Raw genomic sequence first — 18435 nt, forward strand, 5'->3', positions numbered from 1 at the left:
CCTGACAGCCTTACATCAATTTATACAATGTGTTGAATACTGAAAGTCATTGAAGAGAGGTGTCATTCTCTGTAAACCACAACTGCAAACCAATTAAAACTGCAAATCATCCTCTGAAGAAAGGAGGAAATGGCTATGTGGCCATGGTGACTTTTTCCATGTCATTTCCCCTATCTGAGGGGAAAGTCTCCATTCCAGCTGTGGTGGTTCCAAACTAAAGGTGTGAAGATTGTCTACAGCATGGCTCTCCAAGTTTAAATGGTTATTATAGGAAGAACAGTGATCCTGCACAAGCTGTGTCGTTGCTGGATAGTTGTCAACGCGTTCATAAACACTGTAACCCAGGTAAGTTATGTTTCTGGTGCTTTGTGTTTGTGTAGGACTTAGGACAATGCATTATTTAAGAATTAAGTATAAAATTATTACTTTCAGAATTAATGATTTTATCAGCTCAGAAATAAGTCTTTATAGCAATACTACTAAATTTACCTCAAACACAAATATGGCTTAAATACATTGCAGAACTTAAGTAAACTAAATTCTAACAGTCTCTACTAAGGTAAGCGTCGGTACCTTGAATAATGGCCAGCAGGATAACAATGACAAAGAAAAAAAATGTGATGTCAAAGACGATGCGATACATTTCATAAGGGTCTCCAGCAGGATCCTCAATTTCATCTCCAATGCCACCACCAGCTCTTACACCCACATACATGTGGAACAGGTAACACTAAAAAAGAGAGAGGAAAATTGCAGATATATCTACCATGAATTATTCACTTTGTTTTTTTTTTTTTTTTTTAATTTTTTAAAAATGATTCTGCTCTGCTAATTCTCTTGACAAGTTATAGTAACAAAGAACACATAACATCATTCCTCGTGTATCACACACACTGCACCAAAAATCTGTTATTGTCTTAACTAATGTGATTACATCTTCAAGTACACTTACTAAGAGGGGGAGTCAGAATCAGCTGTTACCTCTCCTCCCTCCCTAGGTCTTACTTACAGACTAAGACTATTGAGGGAGCATCGTTCTTGTATTTGTTACTGTATTCAACTATATTCTACACCTTATATTAATTCCTAAGGTTCTAACTTGCTCTGAGTAAGCGGAGGATATTTTTAAAGTCTTGTAATGGAGTTTAGAAATGTTGGCAAATATTGCCATAAAATAAATAGTGACATTTTCATAACAGGTCGGTCTGTGTTTATGTGGTTTCTGGATAATTTCATTTTGCAATATTAGATGTCCAGTTTAGTATATTGTACGTTATTTATGATGTGGGAAACACAGCCTGTGTTCAGTTCCATGCAGAAGAAATCACTTTGTAAAAATGTTGCTGTGTGTCATATTTTTTGAACATATAAGTCTTCATGGAAAAATCTTCAAAAATCTGGATATTTAAGCTACATAAGTATATTAGAATGGAATCTTCTGCTGAAGATATACTTCAGCAAAATATACTACTGATGTTCTTGTATGAACCAGCTCCAGAATCTTGTAAACAACCTTCAGTCACACAATGTGGGTTAAAAACAACGGTAATCTCTAAGCCCAGCCAGTGTTCTGAAGTCACCTGAGGCAGCAATGCTGGTGTTAAATAATCGACATAAAACCTGACAAGTCTGGTCTTTCATAAGCGAACACTAAACAGAACTATACCTCCATTTTTATAATGCAACTTTACTGTTGATGTAACATGCTGGTACTAGCTTAATCATTAAAAAATTTAACTTGGAATTGATTTACCTCACTTGGTAGAGTGGTTTCACATTTAATATAGTTTCATTATTCCAGTTACTGTTACATCTATCATATGACCAGACCATTGTATTTAGCTCACGGAGGGACCAGTTAAATAATATTGCTTGGGCAGTTTTCATAATTTCTATCATTTGCACTGAGTGCTTGAAAGAAAATTCAAGAATAGGGAAGATGATTTTGTGGAGTCTATGACATACCTCTTTTCTGAGGGTTTTTATTCTATCTTCGGCATATAACACAGGGCAGAGAGTGACTACTCCGTGGAAGAAATGAGCTGGCCACAAACTCAGAATATTACATTTTTAAAACCTGAATTCGTGCTCTTTTCTGTATACCGTAAGAAAAACAAACCCTCTTCATACCATAATACGTATCTGTAGAGTATCTTTTAATATGACTTAAATAACATTCTGTGGCAACAGGTGGAAATCACAAGGGAATTTAGTAGCACGAGATTATCACCCGTAATAAGTTTTAATTTCCCCTTTCTCTACTCATCTTTGACTTCTAACTTCATGACTAAATTACTAACTGTAAACAGTTTGGAGCAGGCTTTTATAACTAGTGCTAATAACACCATATACTTCATATAACAAATATAAGGAAGAGCTTTCACACTTGCAAACACTGGGAACAAACTGGATTTATTTGTGCTGCAACAACACAGCTTCTTTTTGCAGGGCTGACCAGTTTGTCAGGAAATTTCTTCCATATATTTGAAGGGTTTGCCATCTTCACATGTAAGAGATGCAGTACATCTTATGCCACAGCATTTAGGAGAAAAATCCAGAATATCTACTCTATCTACCTATCTACCGTTGAGTTTAGACTACTGGAGAACGCCAGAGGAAGTTCACATTTTCAAAATGACATATAGCAAGCACAACAGACCCACGGATTTAACAACAAAAAACATCCTTCCTTGCTTATCAGTACATCCTAAGTATCCATTTGAAAATTCAGGATGACATTTGAAGCATGCTAGTGGTGTTTTAATTACCGTCATCATGTCATCACATTTCATGTCTGGTTCATCTTCATCTTCACTTTTGTTGTAGAATTTGCGGAAGAAGTTGAACGCCACAACAGTGTAAAGATACACTACTACAGCGAGGAGTCCTACAGTAAGCACGAGCTGTGTATGGAGACATGACATGAAAGCAGGTTTCAATTTCATTCTGTCAGAAGAGATACGCAGCACAGTGTATTGCTTGAAGTATTGAAAATGTATTATATTGGACCTTTCCCAATAAGGAAACTAAAGATAGCAGTTACAGTAGCTTTGAAGTCTCCCTGTTGCTTGGATCACTGTAGAGGTGTTACTTTACCCTGCTCTCACGTCAAAATCAAAGGGAAAAACAGTATCAAAAAAATGACGTTGTTTCCATCTTTCTAAGCATACAAGCTATATACCACTGAAGCAATGTTTCCACTACTTAATTTAAAAGTTAAATTCTAGTAACTTGAATAATTGGATATACAGTGAAAATTAAATTATAAAAAATAACCCCCTTTAGCTAATTTGATAAATAATTTCAACTGAGTCTTATTATGAATTATCGTAGTCTATTTTCTGTTCTGAAGCTCATTAGCAAAGCCGTCGATAAAGTGGATAGAAAATTTTTTAGATAGCCAAAGCATAAGTAATTTCCAGGTACTGCTTTTAAGCAAATAACATCTTTAGGTGAAAAATTTTAGCAGTTAATAAGACTAGATTATATTGTTTGTTAGAGCTGGCATTAGAAGATGCAGCTCTGGAGAGGAGTTACCGAAAGGTACATATTTTAAAAAGTGCGGCAATTGGTATTCCTCTTTTAAAAGAAATGTAAGAGTATTGAACAACGAGCCGATCTTCTGTTTATCACTTTCTGCTGATCTGTAAATATGCTCTCAAACTGAACGTTTCAACTGAAAAATCTGCAGCTGTCTGTCAGTTTTCATATCTATTAGCAGGAAAAGAAACAGGATTAGGAAGACTAATCTGCGCTTGTCAAGAATGTCTACTAAAAGCTGTGGTCTTGAGTTGAAACAGTTTTGTCAATTATGCTCAGTTTTGAGTATTACATTTAGAAAAATCTCAAAATGTATCAATCATTATATTGGAAGTAGTATGACTTTGGTCATCCTGGAGGAAAACAAAGGGGATAAAACCAGAGATTTCATTTGTTTGTGTGATGCTACTGAAAACATTCTCATATGTACTATTTTAGAAACTTCCTTTCCTGATAAGCAAAGAAACTTCCTTTGGTCAACTTCTGCTGAAAGAAATGATTAAACAAACACAAAGGATATATCAGAGTTAAGCTAAGGGGATACACCTCTTCCAAAACGTTACATGGTTTAAAATGTTTTGACAAGTCTAACAGGGCATAAGAGTGGGCTTAGAATACATGTTACTGCATCTGAGAAGGAATGGAAGGTGTATGTGTGAAATTAAAAGAAGTTAAGAAGTGTGTTAGTGAAAAGCTTGTTTTTGTCGACGTGCTAGCTAGGAAGGCAGAGCCTTTAGAGATCAGAGAATGACTCCTTTCGTAAGTTTCAACATTTAGTTTTGGAAGTAGATTTTACTGATGTGATTTTTGCATGACAAAGTGACATATAAATATATTCCACAATGCAGCATGCCCACACCTGTAAGCACATTCTTACTATCTCAGTGACCAGATCATTATTACTGCTGTAGATAAGGAGAAATTGTGAATTCTTATTAGTTATCATCAATCAGTTCACCATTGAGCATAGAGGAGGAGCTGGTTAGGTCATAATTCATATCCTTGCATTTTTCTAAAATGATGGATTTTTCTATTGTGTACAAAAACTTCTTTAGTTATCAGCACTCTGTGCGTATAGATTATTACAATTTCATCACATTTAACATGTATTGTATGTACTGCAGAAGGCACAATGGGATCTATTCTTTAGTCCAATCACAATCGAAACGGATTGCATTCCAGTATTTCCTAGGTACCACAAGATTTTTTCCAGTACTGTTAAAAAACGCGTTCATTTGTGCATAGCACTAACCTGTTTGCCATTGTGAGTGACTGAAGACAAAATGGTTCGCAACGTCTTGAAACCCATAGCAATATCCAGCAGATGAGCAGCAAAGAAGAAGTTGTTGTAGTGCCCAAGGATAGACATAGTCGTGTACCAAGCAAGGTATAAAAAAGACTGCAGAGAAAGTGAAAAGTGGCAGAGTGTTAGCGGGTGCCAATGTGCGTTACTGGATCCAGCACAGAGCCTTCTTCTGGTCATAATGAAAGTAACGCTTTGATGATCTGATTTGAATCACAGTCTGAATGTAATACCTGTATTTTACATGTTCAAAAAAGGCTGTCTCACTCTGTCTCTTATCACCTCCACTGTTCTTTTAAGGAATGTTTATTGCTTAGTTATGCTGATGGAACCTCTATCTTTACATGTTTAAATGCAGTCTTCAGCATATATGTTATTAACATCAAAATCCCCTACCTTAAAACTATTTTCATTTCAGAGCTTGTTACACAATACTTTAAATTTTAATACTGATTCTGGAGGAGAGAAAATGCATTGTATTACTCTTGAGACACTTCTTCTCTTTAAGTCTCAGACCACGTCAACCAGGACACCCAGAAAACCCAAGGCACATAATACAGCTTATTCTTTTAACAAGCAGTGAACCTGAAGCCACTTTGACGTGAAAGCTCTTATGGAGGAACAATGGCTCAGCGTGCTTTTAGTGCACTATGAGTTTATACATCCTCCCTTGATTCACCTTGGCCCTCTTGTTTGTTTGGGAATGCTCAAGAGAGTAAAAAGAGGATTCTCCCAAAAAAAGGAGTTTTCATATAAGCATGGTCCTTTCAAAGGAGAAGGTATGAAAGAAAAGAATTAACCAACCATGTCAAACAGATGATTCAAGAATAAAAAAGGATAACTTTCTGTAGACCGTGCTTGGTTTTAGAAAAAACACCTTTGGTTGATTTCTACGAAATTAAATGAATGTGCCATTAACTTCCAAAATGCTGACATTGTATTAATAGTGAGGAGGTGCATATTGCCCTTTAGAATAAAAAAGAAAATTCTAACAAATTAAAGCAATGTGCTACAACACAAGACAGAAAAAGTATTTTAAAATGGCTCTGTAATGCAATATTATTTGTGTATGTTTGTTTAAAATAAAAGCAGATGGCGGAAGACATACAATCATGTTTAGAGTAAATCAAAGCATATTCTTCCAGGCTAACATACTCACATTGTCAGTGAAAACAACTCCGAGCTTCCAAATGTGGTACTTTGTATCAATGGAGCTTAACCTAGGAAATACAATTTTTTATTTAAAATGCATTAATATCAAAATTAAATACTAAATTCTGTAAGTATAAACAACAAACTATGTTTGACACTTTGCATTTGTTTGCAGAAGGAGGTGATAGAGATTAGCTGTTTATTTTTTGACTGATGTAGGCGCTTTTTTTTTCAGAGAGTATTCATTAACTCTGAGCACCCATATACAGTTTTTAAACTGTTGAAACAGGTGGAACAATTTCAGTGGGAGTGATACTGCTGTATTCCAGACTTATACAAATTAAAATATGTGTTAAAAGCAATGAAATGTGAAACTGGAATTGCTTGGATTCAAGAGAACTGTTCTGTCTGGTGTAAAATGTTGCCAAAATTACTAAGACAAAAGGTAATCCCTTCTGCAAGATTCTAAGTATTTTATTAGCCATTAGATGTCATGCGAGTGGAAATCCTTCTTCTTGTGTGCCTTAAGTATTGAAGAAACCAAACTCTTCTTGGAGCCTAAATCGGTTGGGACTTGGATACTTTCAAACTCTCCACTGGTGGATTAGAAGTCAAGAAGACATGTCTGAGGATTTTTTTCTAGATACCTGGGATCTAGATATTTGTTATCAATACTTTTTCTGTCCTTTGGTTTATAAACTAACTCTGTTGTAACACCTAAAGAACTTTTAAATGCTGCATTGATTATCATTTAAAATAAGAGTTCCCAACTATATCAGTCAGCATCAACTTGTGTGATTTTTTTTTCTTACTTTTATAACACAAATATAAGTGTGCTTTAGAACAAATAAAAAGCTTTGTTATTTTACTTCCACACTAGGAAGACTTATCCGTTTGAATTTTCCATGCCGAGGAAAACAACACTACAGTTTCGATATAAAACCCATTTTTATCTTGGACGGTGAAGTTATGCCAACACATAATTTGTCTGTGAACTTCAGAAGTCATACCATGATACAAGAGATGCCTCTTCTGGTTCGCTCTCTTCCACTGGACTAAAATCAAGGGCACTTTTGTCCAAACCCAAAAGCTCTGCTATGCGCTCTGCTCCATACAAGTCTCCGTACTTGTTAATAACCTAAAAATGGAAGAGAAGCTTTTGCTCAGAGAAAGACCTCAGTGACACTCACCCTACTTTAAGCCAGTAGTTGTCAGAAATTTAAAAAAAAAAAAAAAAAAAAAAAAAAAAAGAAAAAGTCTTTCACAATTAACACTACTAGAACAGTCAGAACTCCCAGGCGGGGGGAGCATAAAAAAGAAAAATAGAAGCATTAAAGGCTATTATCTGAAAGCTTATGTATAATTTGCCGTCATTTAAGCTGGCATGTTTTTCTTTTTTTAGGGGGATGAGGGGGCTTTGTATCCTAAAGATGACAATGACTGTAAATTAGACCTGCGTGGCTGATTGACAGCATAAAGTTATTTCAAATGCCTGAGTCTAGGAAGGAAACCACAGCCTTCTGTCTTCCTCCCTCCTCCCGCCTACGCTGCAGCTGCCTGTTCACTGAGACATTTACCACAATGACTTCCACAAAACAAATTTCAGTTCTCAATTATTTGTATATTTATGTGTACAGAAGTATATTACACGTAGATATCCGATTTAAATGAATAGTTGACTATTGCTATGACTAACATAATAGAAATATAAAAAGCCTACCTTCCGTTTCACAAATTTGTCCCAGTAATTGTTAGGAAAGGACCTACATAGATAAGGGAAAGATATTTCAAGTTATTTAACTTGTTAGTGGAAAGAAAAAAACAACCAAAAAAAAAGAAAATACCATGTTCCTGATCACTTCAGATTCTGGTACAATTTCATTCACTCACTCACACACCGAATTTCAAACAATTTCTTTTCATGTTGACAACAGTTGTTTTTAATCATCATTCACTGCAATATCATCTTTTTATTTCCCCCCTCTTTTCTTTTTCACATCCACAAATATGATTGGCTACAAAAGGACAGCAGGCTAAATAGTATCACCTAATGAGCTTAACTGCTCAATAATAGCAGGGCAGTCACTGTAGTATCATTCATCTCCTAAATAAATACTTTACTGCTCCTAGCCATGAAATGAATACAAACAATGATTTTCAAGAAAAATAAGAGAGTCTAGTAGCATAAATAATTTTTAAGTTCACTGGATTACATTTCAAATAGAGGCTGAACACTTGGGAACCAGTGAATGGTTTGCCAACGTAAAATTCAAAAAATATCAAAAAACACCCCAAAAAATCGCAAAGATCATTTGTCAAGAACAAGGGTTAGTGGTAATCTTGTTCTCAGGTGTATCACATTGTTGTTACTGGATCTGACATCCCAGAACAAGACAATTCGAAAGCTGCAAGACAGTTCAGCTCAAGAGCATTTTGCATCATCTGCCACATGCCCACATTGGTAATTAGAAGAAAAGCTATTGTGCATACAAAAGAGAAAGAAATGAAGCAGTAAATCTTAAATATTGAAGAAGTGTCAGGGTATCTTTTATTGAAAATTCTTCGCCTTTTTTGAGAGTAGCGAGCAACTCTGATGCTTCAATAAGCAACCAGTCTTATCCAGGGGAGATCTTAAAACAGACGCTAGGAAATACGTCAGCTTTGACCTACAAGGAAAAAGATAGTGTCCTCTCTTATCTGTAACATTTCCCTGATCTTCATAAAAAAATATTGTTCTTGACCTGTCTTTTGAATAGCAGTGCCCAGGAATTCCTCATTCTGACAGTCTTACTGTGTATTATGTCAGTTTTGAACAATGCCAATTAGCAGGAAACACTACAAAATTTAAGGGTCTTCTCTCCCCATTTCCTGGATGTAACATTGAGTTGAGCAAACATGCAGGAAGGTAAAAAAGAAAAATAACTGCTTAAACTAAAGGACAGCATCAGTAAAATAAAGCAAGTGTTAACATCAGACGAATGAGATTGCAGAACACTGTTGTGCTGGGATGCGAGGCAAACTTCCCAACTTCTATTAAGTGCTCAATTTTTTATTTTTCTGAATTGAAGTTCTAGATGAAATTCCTCCAGATAAAGGCAAATAGTTCCAGTGACTCAGATGGTATATTCTGGTCCAATGCTCTATATTATGTCTTTCCTTGACTTCTCAGACTTTTAAGCTAAGTATGTCTCCAATGTAGCCAGCTTGTGTCTATCTGTTACCACAAGCATCTAATGGTGCTGCATTTATCCGGGTACCTTTTTTACCTTTTTAATTACTTTTTTTTTCACTTATAGAAAGCACATTTCGGTATATACACAGCACTGGGTATCCTCCAGCAGTGGTTATTCGTACAGCGATGGTACAGTATCTGCACTAAACTTTGAGTAGGTTCACATCAAGAGGGAAGGATTAGTCTGCCTAAATTACCTTAAATCTTTTATTCAACTTCAGTAGGTGGAGCAACATGCTGAGAACAGACTGTACCGCATGTCATTTGGGATAAGCTGACAATATAGCTCATTAATTCACGCTTGTTTTTGCTGAGGATAAACTTACTGGATGTCTAGATAGCTTGCTGTCAATAGTTAAAGAAATGGGTTGGAAATTAAGCAAGCTCTCCAGTTTCCCCATTACCTTCTATTGCAACTTTAATAATATGTGCTAGTCTGTATTTCTAACTGAAATTAAGGAAAATTCTTAAAATTCATGTGTAGGAAAACAAGCCATACAAGAATTTCCAATATTTTAGACATTCTAATTTTAATGAAAGTACTAGAGACACTATTTATAATATACAAAATTGAGTATGACAGATAAGATAGACATTTTGGCTATTTGGCAGCATACTGTCACCCTGATGCATTTAGTTGATTATTTTTGCTGGCTTGTTTTTATCAAATATTTACTTAAGCCTGCACATACTAGCCACAACTACTTTGTGACTTGTAAATGATATTGTTCTTTTCCAGTTTCTGTTACTGTCCCTAAATTATGATGCTATTAGGGAAAGACAGGAATCTAAGCCTGTACCAAAACATGATTCTAGTTGTTTTGAAAGAGTAAATTCTGAAAAAATAGCCTATAGACGAGGCATTGTTTCAAGAGAAGAGAGTTGACTTGCTCTGTTTCTCTGTGTCACTCCTGCAGACTGCTGCAGCTTACCAATCTTGTTCTTTTTCTTGCCTGCACTTGTATCATTCACTCACAGAACAGCAGGTGAGTCTCCTAGAATCAGTGTATGACTACTACAGCATTTGCTAATGCATACAACTTGACAGTAATTCCTGTCAGACCTACTCAAATTCTGGGACTGCTATTTCACACTAGATTTACTTCCCTTGTCATATACAAATTTTGTTAGCAAGAAGCGGGGAAGGCAGGAGAATACTGCTATACAATATGAATGTGAAAGTGAGTCACTAAAAAGGATGGAAGTGATCTTTTTAAAACTTTCTCAATAGTGACTAATACGTGAAATGTCCTGGAGAGAGCTTGTAAGGCAAGACACACAATCCTTGCAAACCCTAGAAAAATTAAAAAGGAGGTGGAATATACAGGTTATCATAGAATCATAGAATGGTTTAGGTTGGAAGCAACCTTGAAGATCATCGAGTTCCAATCCCCCTGCCATAGACACTAGACCAGGTTGCTCAAAGCCTGGACTTAAACACTTCCAGGGTTGGAGCTTCCACAACTTCTCTGGGCAACCTGTTCCAGTGCCTTACCACCCTCAAAGTGAAAAACTTCTTCCTAATATCTAATCTAAATCTACACTCTTCCAGTTTAAAGCCATTCCCCCTCATCCTATCACTACATGCCCTTGTAAAAAGTCCCTCCCCAGCTTTCCTCTAGGCCCCCTTTAGGTACTGGAAGGCTGCTATAAGGTCTCCCTGGAGCCTTCTCTTCTCCAGGCTGAACAGCCCCAACTCTCTCAGCCTGATGAGACAGTACTTATTATGATAGTATTTATTAAATAAACAGATAATACAGGATTTCAGATTTGAGTCTTCTACTGTAGCATCTGACATAAGGTGAAAAATGCCTTTCTTTTAGATGAACTAGGTGGCAGGTGGACAGGGAAGGTTCTAGATCAGTGGCTTAATGGTCTGTAATATTTATAAACAGTTTAAATACAAGCATTTAATTTTACATACGGAGTATTTATAACCAGGCGATCCCATTGTCCTTTAATATCATCTTCAGATGGCTGTTCAGTTATGTATAGTCCATCAAATTCCAGCTTTCTAGCTACCTCCTTTTCTCTTTTGAATACAACCAGAGGGACCTATGAAAATGACAGTGGACATCTTTGTCATGGTTTATATATTTTTAGAAACCATGATGTCTACCTACAGTATTAAGTACTCTTCATAATACTATGTAAGACCAAACATCACACTAGCACCTCCCACAAGCAGATCAATGCCTAGCCAGTCTCTGAGCAACAACCACCTTGGAACTCAAGCCCACCCCCACCAGTTTTTATTGCTGAGCATGACGTTACATGGTATGGAATAACCCTGTGGTTCGTTCAGGTCAGCTGTCCCAGCTGTGCCCCTTCCCAACTTCTTACCCCCTCCCAGCATACTAGCTGGGGGATGCACAGAGTGGGTAAAGGAAAGAGAAAGCCTTCATACTGTGCAAGCAGTGTTCAGCAATAACCAAAAGGTGGGCATGTTACCAACACTGTTTTAAACATAAATCCAAAACACACGCACTGCTGTGAAGAAATTTAACTCCATCTCTGCCAGATTGAGTACATGAGGAAAACGTCTATATATTGAATAGTGAGAATTTGTAAACAACTAGGTATTCCAGTGTTAGCTCCAAAAATCACTTTGGGACATAGCCAATGTTGTTTAACAAGTACTAGATTAGTAATAAGATTCAGAACTTGCCTTTAAGCAATAGTATCCAATCACACAGACAAAGGAGATGATAGTATGAATAACTGCCAATGCTCTGAGAGCAGGTGCCATGTAACCTGTACTTTCTTCTAAAACAAAAAACACCATGCCCTCCTCCTCTTCCTCTTCATCAAAAGAGTTCCAGAGATTAGAGTCTTCCTCTACTTCATCAAGTGGCTCTTCTGTCACCTGAGAGAAATTCAAGCACATTGAAAACACACAATAAACTTAAAAGCTTTTCTTTTACTATAATGGCAAATTATGTTTGCAAAGCCTGCTCATGGGAAGATGATAGAGTATTAGCTTTGAACAGTAATGTCCTTCATTTTCACAGCAGCAGTCTCCACATCATCTCATGTCTCTGAAAAGAGAATCTAGAAAAAGCAACTACAGGCATATGACAGTTTACAAATCTCTCCACTAACAGTGCCGTAACAAAGGCAAAACAAGCAATGAAAAAGTTATGCAAAAATGTTTCCTTGGAAGAACCAAGCAATGACAGGATTATCTAATATGACTGAATTTAGGGTTTGTTTTGTAATCTTCGTTGTTGCTGAGTCTCAAAAGAAACAAAGTTCTCATGTTATCAACTTGTACATTGTCCATAAATTATTTCGTGACTTAGTTTAGAGCTTACAAATGAATACAGTATTTAATCTGTATTTCATAAATACCCCAAAGCCATAAAGCTGACATACTGCCCCAAATTATTCCAGTGACTTTAAAAACATGGCCTTTAAAATAAAAGCCCTAAGAGCCCTTCTTTTGACAGCTTTATCTGCAAGCTGAAGTGCTGTTCAGTCCTGTTTGGCTCCCACAGATCCTTTCCTATCTATGACAGATAGACTTGTACTCATAAACAAAACCTTTTGCCCCTGCTCTGCAATAGCATGGGTTGTTGGCTGACCCACAAGACCCAATGAAAAGCAGAAGAATGGGGTGAAAAGGACTGGCGTAGACAAAAGCAGATGTCTGCTTTGAAGTCCATCTTCTCTAACCATCTGGGATGGAAAGAGAGAGGCAAGAAGCAAACCTTAAATAGCCCTGATGGTCTTTCTCCTGGAATGGTGCACATACATTCTACCCAGTTTTCAAGACCCTTTTGCACATTTAACTGCCCCATCTCTGAGACTATAACTGTTGTAGGAGTTGCTTTTCAAGATATTTGAGATCAGGATTCGGTTACTTCTAGACTGAGTGTTCAGCCAGCTGCTTAAGCTTTTGGTTGTAAACAACAGAACTAGAAAATGTAATATTGGAAAACACAAGATTCATCAGCTTATTGCAACTTGCACCCTATATCTAGAACGGGAAAACCAAAAGGACTGGATTTCAGGATAAAGATAAATGAGGACTTTTCTTATGGACTTCAAATTTGTAAGGAAGGGGAAAAAAATAAGGCTTTTATGGATGGAAGTTCTCTTCAGTGAATTCTACTCCTTTTCATGGATAGAGGTTGTGAAGATTCAGGAAAAAAATAATTACTGAAGGCTGCTGAAAGTGTTCTACTTTGCATCACTGGGTTACACACCAGAACCTGAAACAACTCATTAGATTCAGGTATGTGTGGTTTAACACCAGCCGGCAGCTAGGACCATGCAGCCGCTTGCGCAGTTTTTCCTCCTTCCCTCCCAGAAGGGTAGACAGAAGAGAGAGAAAAGGAGGGGAAAGGAAAGGGAGAAAAACTTGTAGGTTGAGATAAAGACAATTTTATATAACAATAACAGAAAGGAAAATAAGAATCATAATAATGGTAAAAGAATATGCAAGATAAAAAGTAATACAACACAAGTCACTCTCATCACCCGGTGAATTGATTGCCCAGCTCCTCCTGGGCAGTGATTGCAGATTCCCGCCCCCTGGCCAACCCGCATTTATATAAACCAACATAACATCTATGCTACAGAACATTCCATTGGCAATTCCATTGTTCTGTCTATGCTCCTTCTCAGCTTCTATGGGAAGCTGAAAAAAGACCTTGACGAGTATAGACATCACCTAGCAACAACTCAAACAACATGCATTATTGACATTCCTTTCATACATAGTCTGAAACACAGCAACCACTAGAAAGAAAATTAACCGTATCCCTTCAGTTCACCTGATTATTCTCACCCGAGAATAATCAGGTGAACTGAAGTCTCTCAGTATCTTTAAAACAAATGAGAGAAAAAAATGCAACACTTTTGACATTTGAGATATTTTAGTCAGATTTCAAATTTTCCTTGCAAGATTAACAATCCAAACACTAACAGACTTATGGGAGTAATGAAAAAATGCCTAGAAACACAAGCTCAACTATAAATGATTAATGAAATAAATCTGTTTTCATTCAGCTTGAGTGAAATAAAAACAGAATAGCTTTAATATCATAAATTTTAGTTACAAAATTTAAAATATTATTTTAAGTACTAAATGCTTGAGTTCACATTTGAAGAGCTTGTAATAATGGCTTTAATTAAACAAGTCTTGAAATCATTAAATATTCCTCTGGAAGCAACAAAAAAACCCATTTAAAGAACAATGTATAATCTTACCTTGTAAAATAGAAGAATAAAGTTGATGGCAAATGCAACAAATAGAGCAAGAAACCTTAAGTTATAAAAATTTCTTGCTAAGCAGTGCTGAAAATAAAAAAAAAAAAAAACAAAACAACAAATTAGCTGTGGCCTGTAGCTAATATCAAGATAAGATAAGTAGACAGCAAGGTTTCTAAGAACATAACTACATAATTGTATTGCCTTCACACACCAGTTACGACGAGCAACGGCATTTCTTGGCAGCCTATCCTCCCATTTCATGGGAAACAGGATTAAAAATAATGGCCTTAAAATTGCAACAGGGAAGACTGAAATAGAATATTACGGAAAACTTTCTAGAAGGAAGTCTGGAAAATAAATGCTAGAATACTTGAATAAACTACGTGAGAAGGTTTCAGAGAATTCAACATTTGATGCGTTTAAGAACAAGAAAAATCTTATAGAAAATAGAATTACAGACTCTAGAAGTTAGATTATGGAAAATAGGGAGCTCCTATAAAGAAGCTCAAAAGGTTAGTCTGTCTTGTTAGACCAAGATAGGAGAAATTACACACACACAAACACTTTATATATATAAATGTATGAAGTATTACAAAAATCACAGAAGAGCGAATACAGCCAGTCATTTGAAAACTCATGCCAATATTCCTTTTATGATGACATTTCTTCCTTCAATATCAAACAAGTATTCTGTATTGCATAAATAAAAATTCAATGATTAAAAGAATTTAAGAAAAACTTACAAGCATTTTTGTTTGATAAATTTCCAAAGCTTTGAAGAAGTTAGCCATAACAGCCTCTGGTTTCTCAATTTTTTGTCCATGCCTTCGCTTCTTTTTCTTAATTTTTCCCTCTTCTAGCTGCTCAGATTGTACTTCCTTTGCTTTATCTTGTTTCTCACCATCTTCCATGCTAGAAGAAAAGTTATCTAAACAAAAATACCTAGCCAATCTTCTGTATCGAAAATTCCTTCATTTAGAAGGAATTCTAATTTAGAAAGTTTGGCTTTGAAAGTCAGCTTTGACACTGGAAGAAAAATGATTGTATGTAAAAGACTTGAGGTAGACAATAAACGCAGAGTAAAAAAAGTGACCTTAGTTTCAAATGATATGCAAGAATAGAGTTGTTGAAGGGAGATCAAAAGGGTAAAAAGACAAAAACCAGGCAGAAGTTACTGCACCAAGTGTGAAGTGGACAATATTTGCCAGAACCACTGATGTACATACATACTCAATACAAGAAACATAAAAATTTTAAGAGTTCACGTGTACTTTCTTGAGCCTGGGCCTGAAGAAGAGAAATAAAGCTTTGGGGATTTATTACACGGTATCATAATTGAATCACAGTATCATAAAATGAATTCATTTCAGTCAAGGCAACCACTGTTGTTTCAGAGATCATAGAATGGTTATGTTGGAAGTGACATTAAAAACAGGATGAATGGGCAATAACAATGAAGTTTGCTTCAGAGGGTTGAACCTTACAAATATGTAGGAGGTGACAATCATTCCTCCTGCACCAGTGAACTGCCTTTATGAAAATTAAGTATCAAGACTGTATGTAGCAATAAGGGACTCTAGTTACTAAACTAAAAAAAAAAGCTGAATTTGCATATACGTAAAAGAATGTTGAGGCATTGAGGTGGTTGAAAGTTTTAGGCATAAATATGTGGTTCACTTTATCACACTATTACTGCAGTAGGAATCATATGATGGGTCTCTAAGAATGTGTTTATTGTCTACCAAAAATGTCCCTGTTGCAGCCTCAGAAATGTAAGCCATTTAAACTCAGATTTTTAAGCTGAAGGCAATTTGAATAAACTGTGAAAGTACTTGAGAGGAGAATTAAGACAAGAGAAGACAACAGGGAATAGGGACAATAAGTCCAACAAAATAACAGAGGTAGAAAGAGATTACGTTTCTGGAAAAAGAGAGGTGAAAAAGCCTAAAATAAGAAAATGAGTGGCACAGAAGATATTGTGCGAATTCCTAGATAATTATAAATTTCTTCACTGAAGCACCAGTGAATATACTACTAGTGTCTAAATCGGGAGACCAAAATCAGTCAACAAAGAAAAAAGCCCAGCAGTGATATGATTTAACAAAACTTTTAAAGGGGGCATTTGACCAATCTAAATGTTAGCCAACTTAACACTGTTGTACATTGTAACATGGTCTAAAGAAAACAAGTTTCTGAAACGGCTTATTTTGAAGTTACTATCTTCATACTAACACTCATCAACGAGTTGTTTGGATACATCGTAACAAAAAAAACATACAAGAGTTTAAGTGCACTTTTTAATTACCATAAGTGTTCTAAACAATGAAAATAATATGCTTAACATCCCTGCGGGGACTGAAGAGAGTGACAAATCCTACCAAAACAATTCTGTGACAATAAAATGTAAGGAGGGGACTTTTTAATTGAAGAAGTATGTCAGACATAGCCTGGAAGTAACAGATCGGAAATGAAAATATCCATATCCAATACCCAAAAATATGAAAAACATCATAGATAGTGTGGATGGCTTACTTTAATGAGGTAACAGAAAAAAAAAACCAAACCAAAACCTGCATTTAAATGCACACATGTTTGAACATATGTATGTGTACGCATACTTGTCCATATAAGACATGCATATATATATGTATATACGCATACATATATATGTATGCATACATACACACATATAAACATATATATACACACAGAGGAAAAAAAAAAGGATACTTTTTAGACAAGTTATACAAAGATATCTGGTCCTAAAATACCGATCTCAATGACACACTTGAAAAAATTAACTTTGGCAGATAAGAGTAGAAAGATAAATGAGGCTGAAGTAAACATTTTAAACATGAAACAAACTAGAAAACAAAGCAAAAAAAAAAAATGATGTATAGCTTTTGAATATGTAAGAATCTCTAGGAGATCTTTGGCGTGTGTCTACAGGTCTAGAAAGACAGCATGCCCCTTAGAAGTAGGATGCCGTTAAAGCAAGGCAAGCATTTTACAAGTTTTTTATAAGGCAGTCATATGCAGGATGACTGGACAAAGGTATGTATCTGCTGCCAGGTTCACAACTTGCGAACAGATAGAACAGCAATAATAAAAGTTGTTGGGTTAGTAAAATCTTGTGTTTCAATGATCAACTATCGTTGCCTGAAAATCATAGTGGGTGGTAGGGAAACTGTAAATAGCAGTAATGCCAAGTTGCAGAGTTTTTTTCAAGACTGGTCCTCATTTTAAAAGGCAGTTATGGGAAGTTTTAAAAAGCCAATGGCCACAGATGTATGTATGCAGGATTGTCAAGGGCCACAAAAATCAGATTACCATTTTGTTGCCCACTGAGATAGTCTGCCACCTCTTAGGGACTGTGCTGCTTTTCAGAATACTGAAGAGATGAAGTGTACATAAAGGGCTTGGAATACTGAGCATTGCTTAGATTTTTTCCGGCCAAATTATCTAGCATTAGGAAGTGGCAAGGAATTAAACAGGAACTGTGTAAAAATAACTTACTCGGCCTTCTCAGCTTCTGCTTTTCTTTCTCTTTCAGCTTCTTTTGCAATTTCAGATATCTGCAAAAAGTATTTTAACTGTCAAAATAGATCCATTCAAATAAAATTTTGGTAACTTTAGTTAAATACTAATAAATAAATAATTACCACACTGTATTTTTTATACCACTTTGCACTTTTAAAGTATTACATTTTTAAAAAGAAACAGCTCAGACTAGAATTTAACAGTGAAAACTGCAGGAATTCTTCTGACAGTCTTTTTCAGTATAGTGTTATCAATACTGTAACTAGCCCAGTTGACTGAACAACTTAATTAGACATGGTTATCAGACAGATTATGTGACCAGTTGAGGATGAAGGTAACTACATCCAGATCATACCCTAATACAAAAGTCACTCACAAAGACTCAGTGCAGTTACTGATTAGGTGGAAATGCCTCATTCCAAGTATGAAATGAGGAATACATCAATGATAG

General features: G+C 35.9%; 1 protein-coding gene across 1 annotated transcript in view; it reads right to left on the minus strand.

The window, feature by feature from the left end:
- Positions 1–18435, minus strand: part of RYR3 (ryanodine receptor 3) — a 253870-nt gene that overhangs the window by 3818 nt on the left and 231617 nt on the right. Inside the window, exons 89-99 of the mRNA XM_082485921.1 lie at positions 17961–18019; positions 15188–15356; positions 14442–14528; positions 11896–12093; positions 11152–11282; positions 7716–7758; positions 7006–7133; positions 6003–6063; positions 4793–4939; positions 2769–2903; positions 574–730 (exon numbers count right to left, since the gene is read on the minus strand). Of these exons, the coding sequence (XP_082342047.1) occupies positions 574–730; positions 2769–2903; positions 4793–4939; positions 6003–6063; positions 7006–7133; positions 7716–7758; positions 11152–11282; positions 11896–12093; positions 14442–14528; positions 15188–15356; positions 17961–18019 (1315 nt within the window). The remainder of the gene's footprint in view (positions 1–573; positions 731–2768; positions 2904–4792; positions 4940–6002; positions 6064–7005; positions 7134–7715; positions 7759–11151; positions 11283–11895; positions 12094–14441; positions 14529–15187; positions 15357–17960; positions 18020–18435) is intronic.

This window comes from Vanellus vanellus (genome assembly GCF_965231255.1).
Source record: "Vanellus vanellus genome assembly, chromosome: 6".
Classification (NCBI taxonomy): domain Eukaryota; kingdom Metazoa; phylum Chordata; class Aves; order Charadriiformes; family Charadriidae; genus Vanellus; species Vanellus vanellus.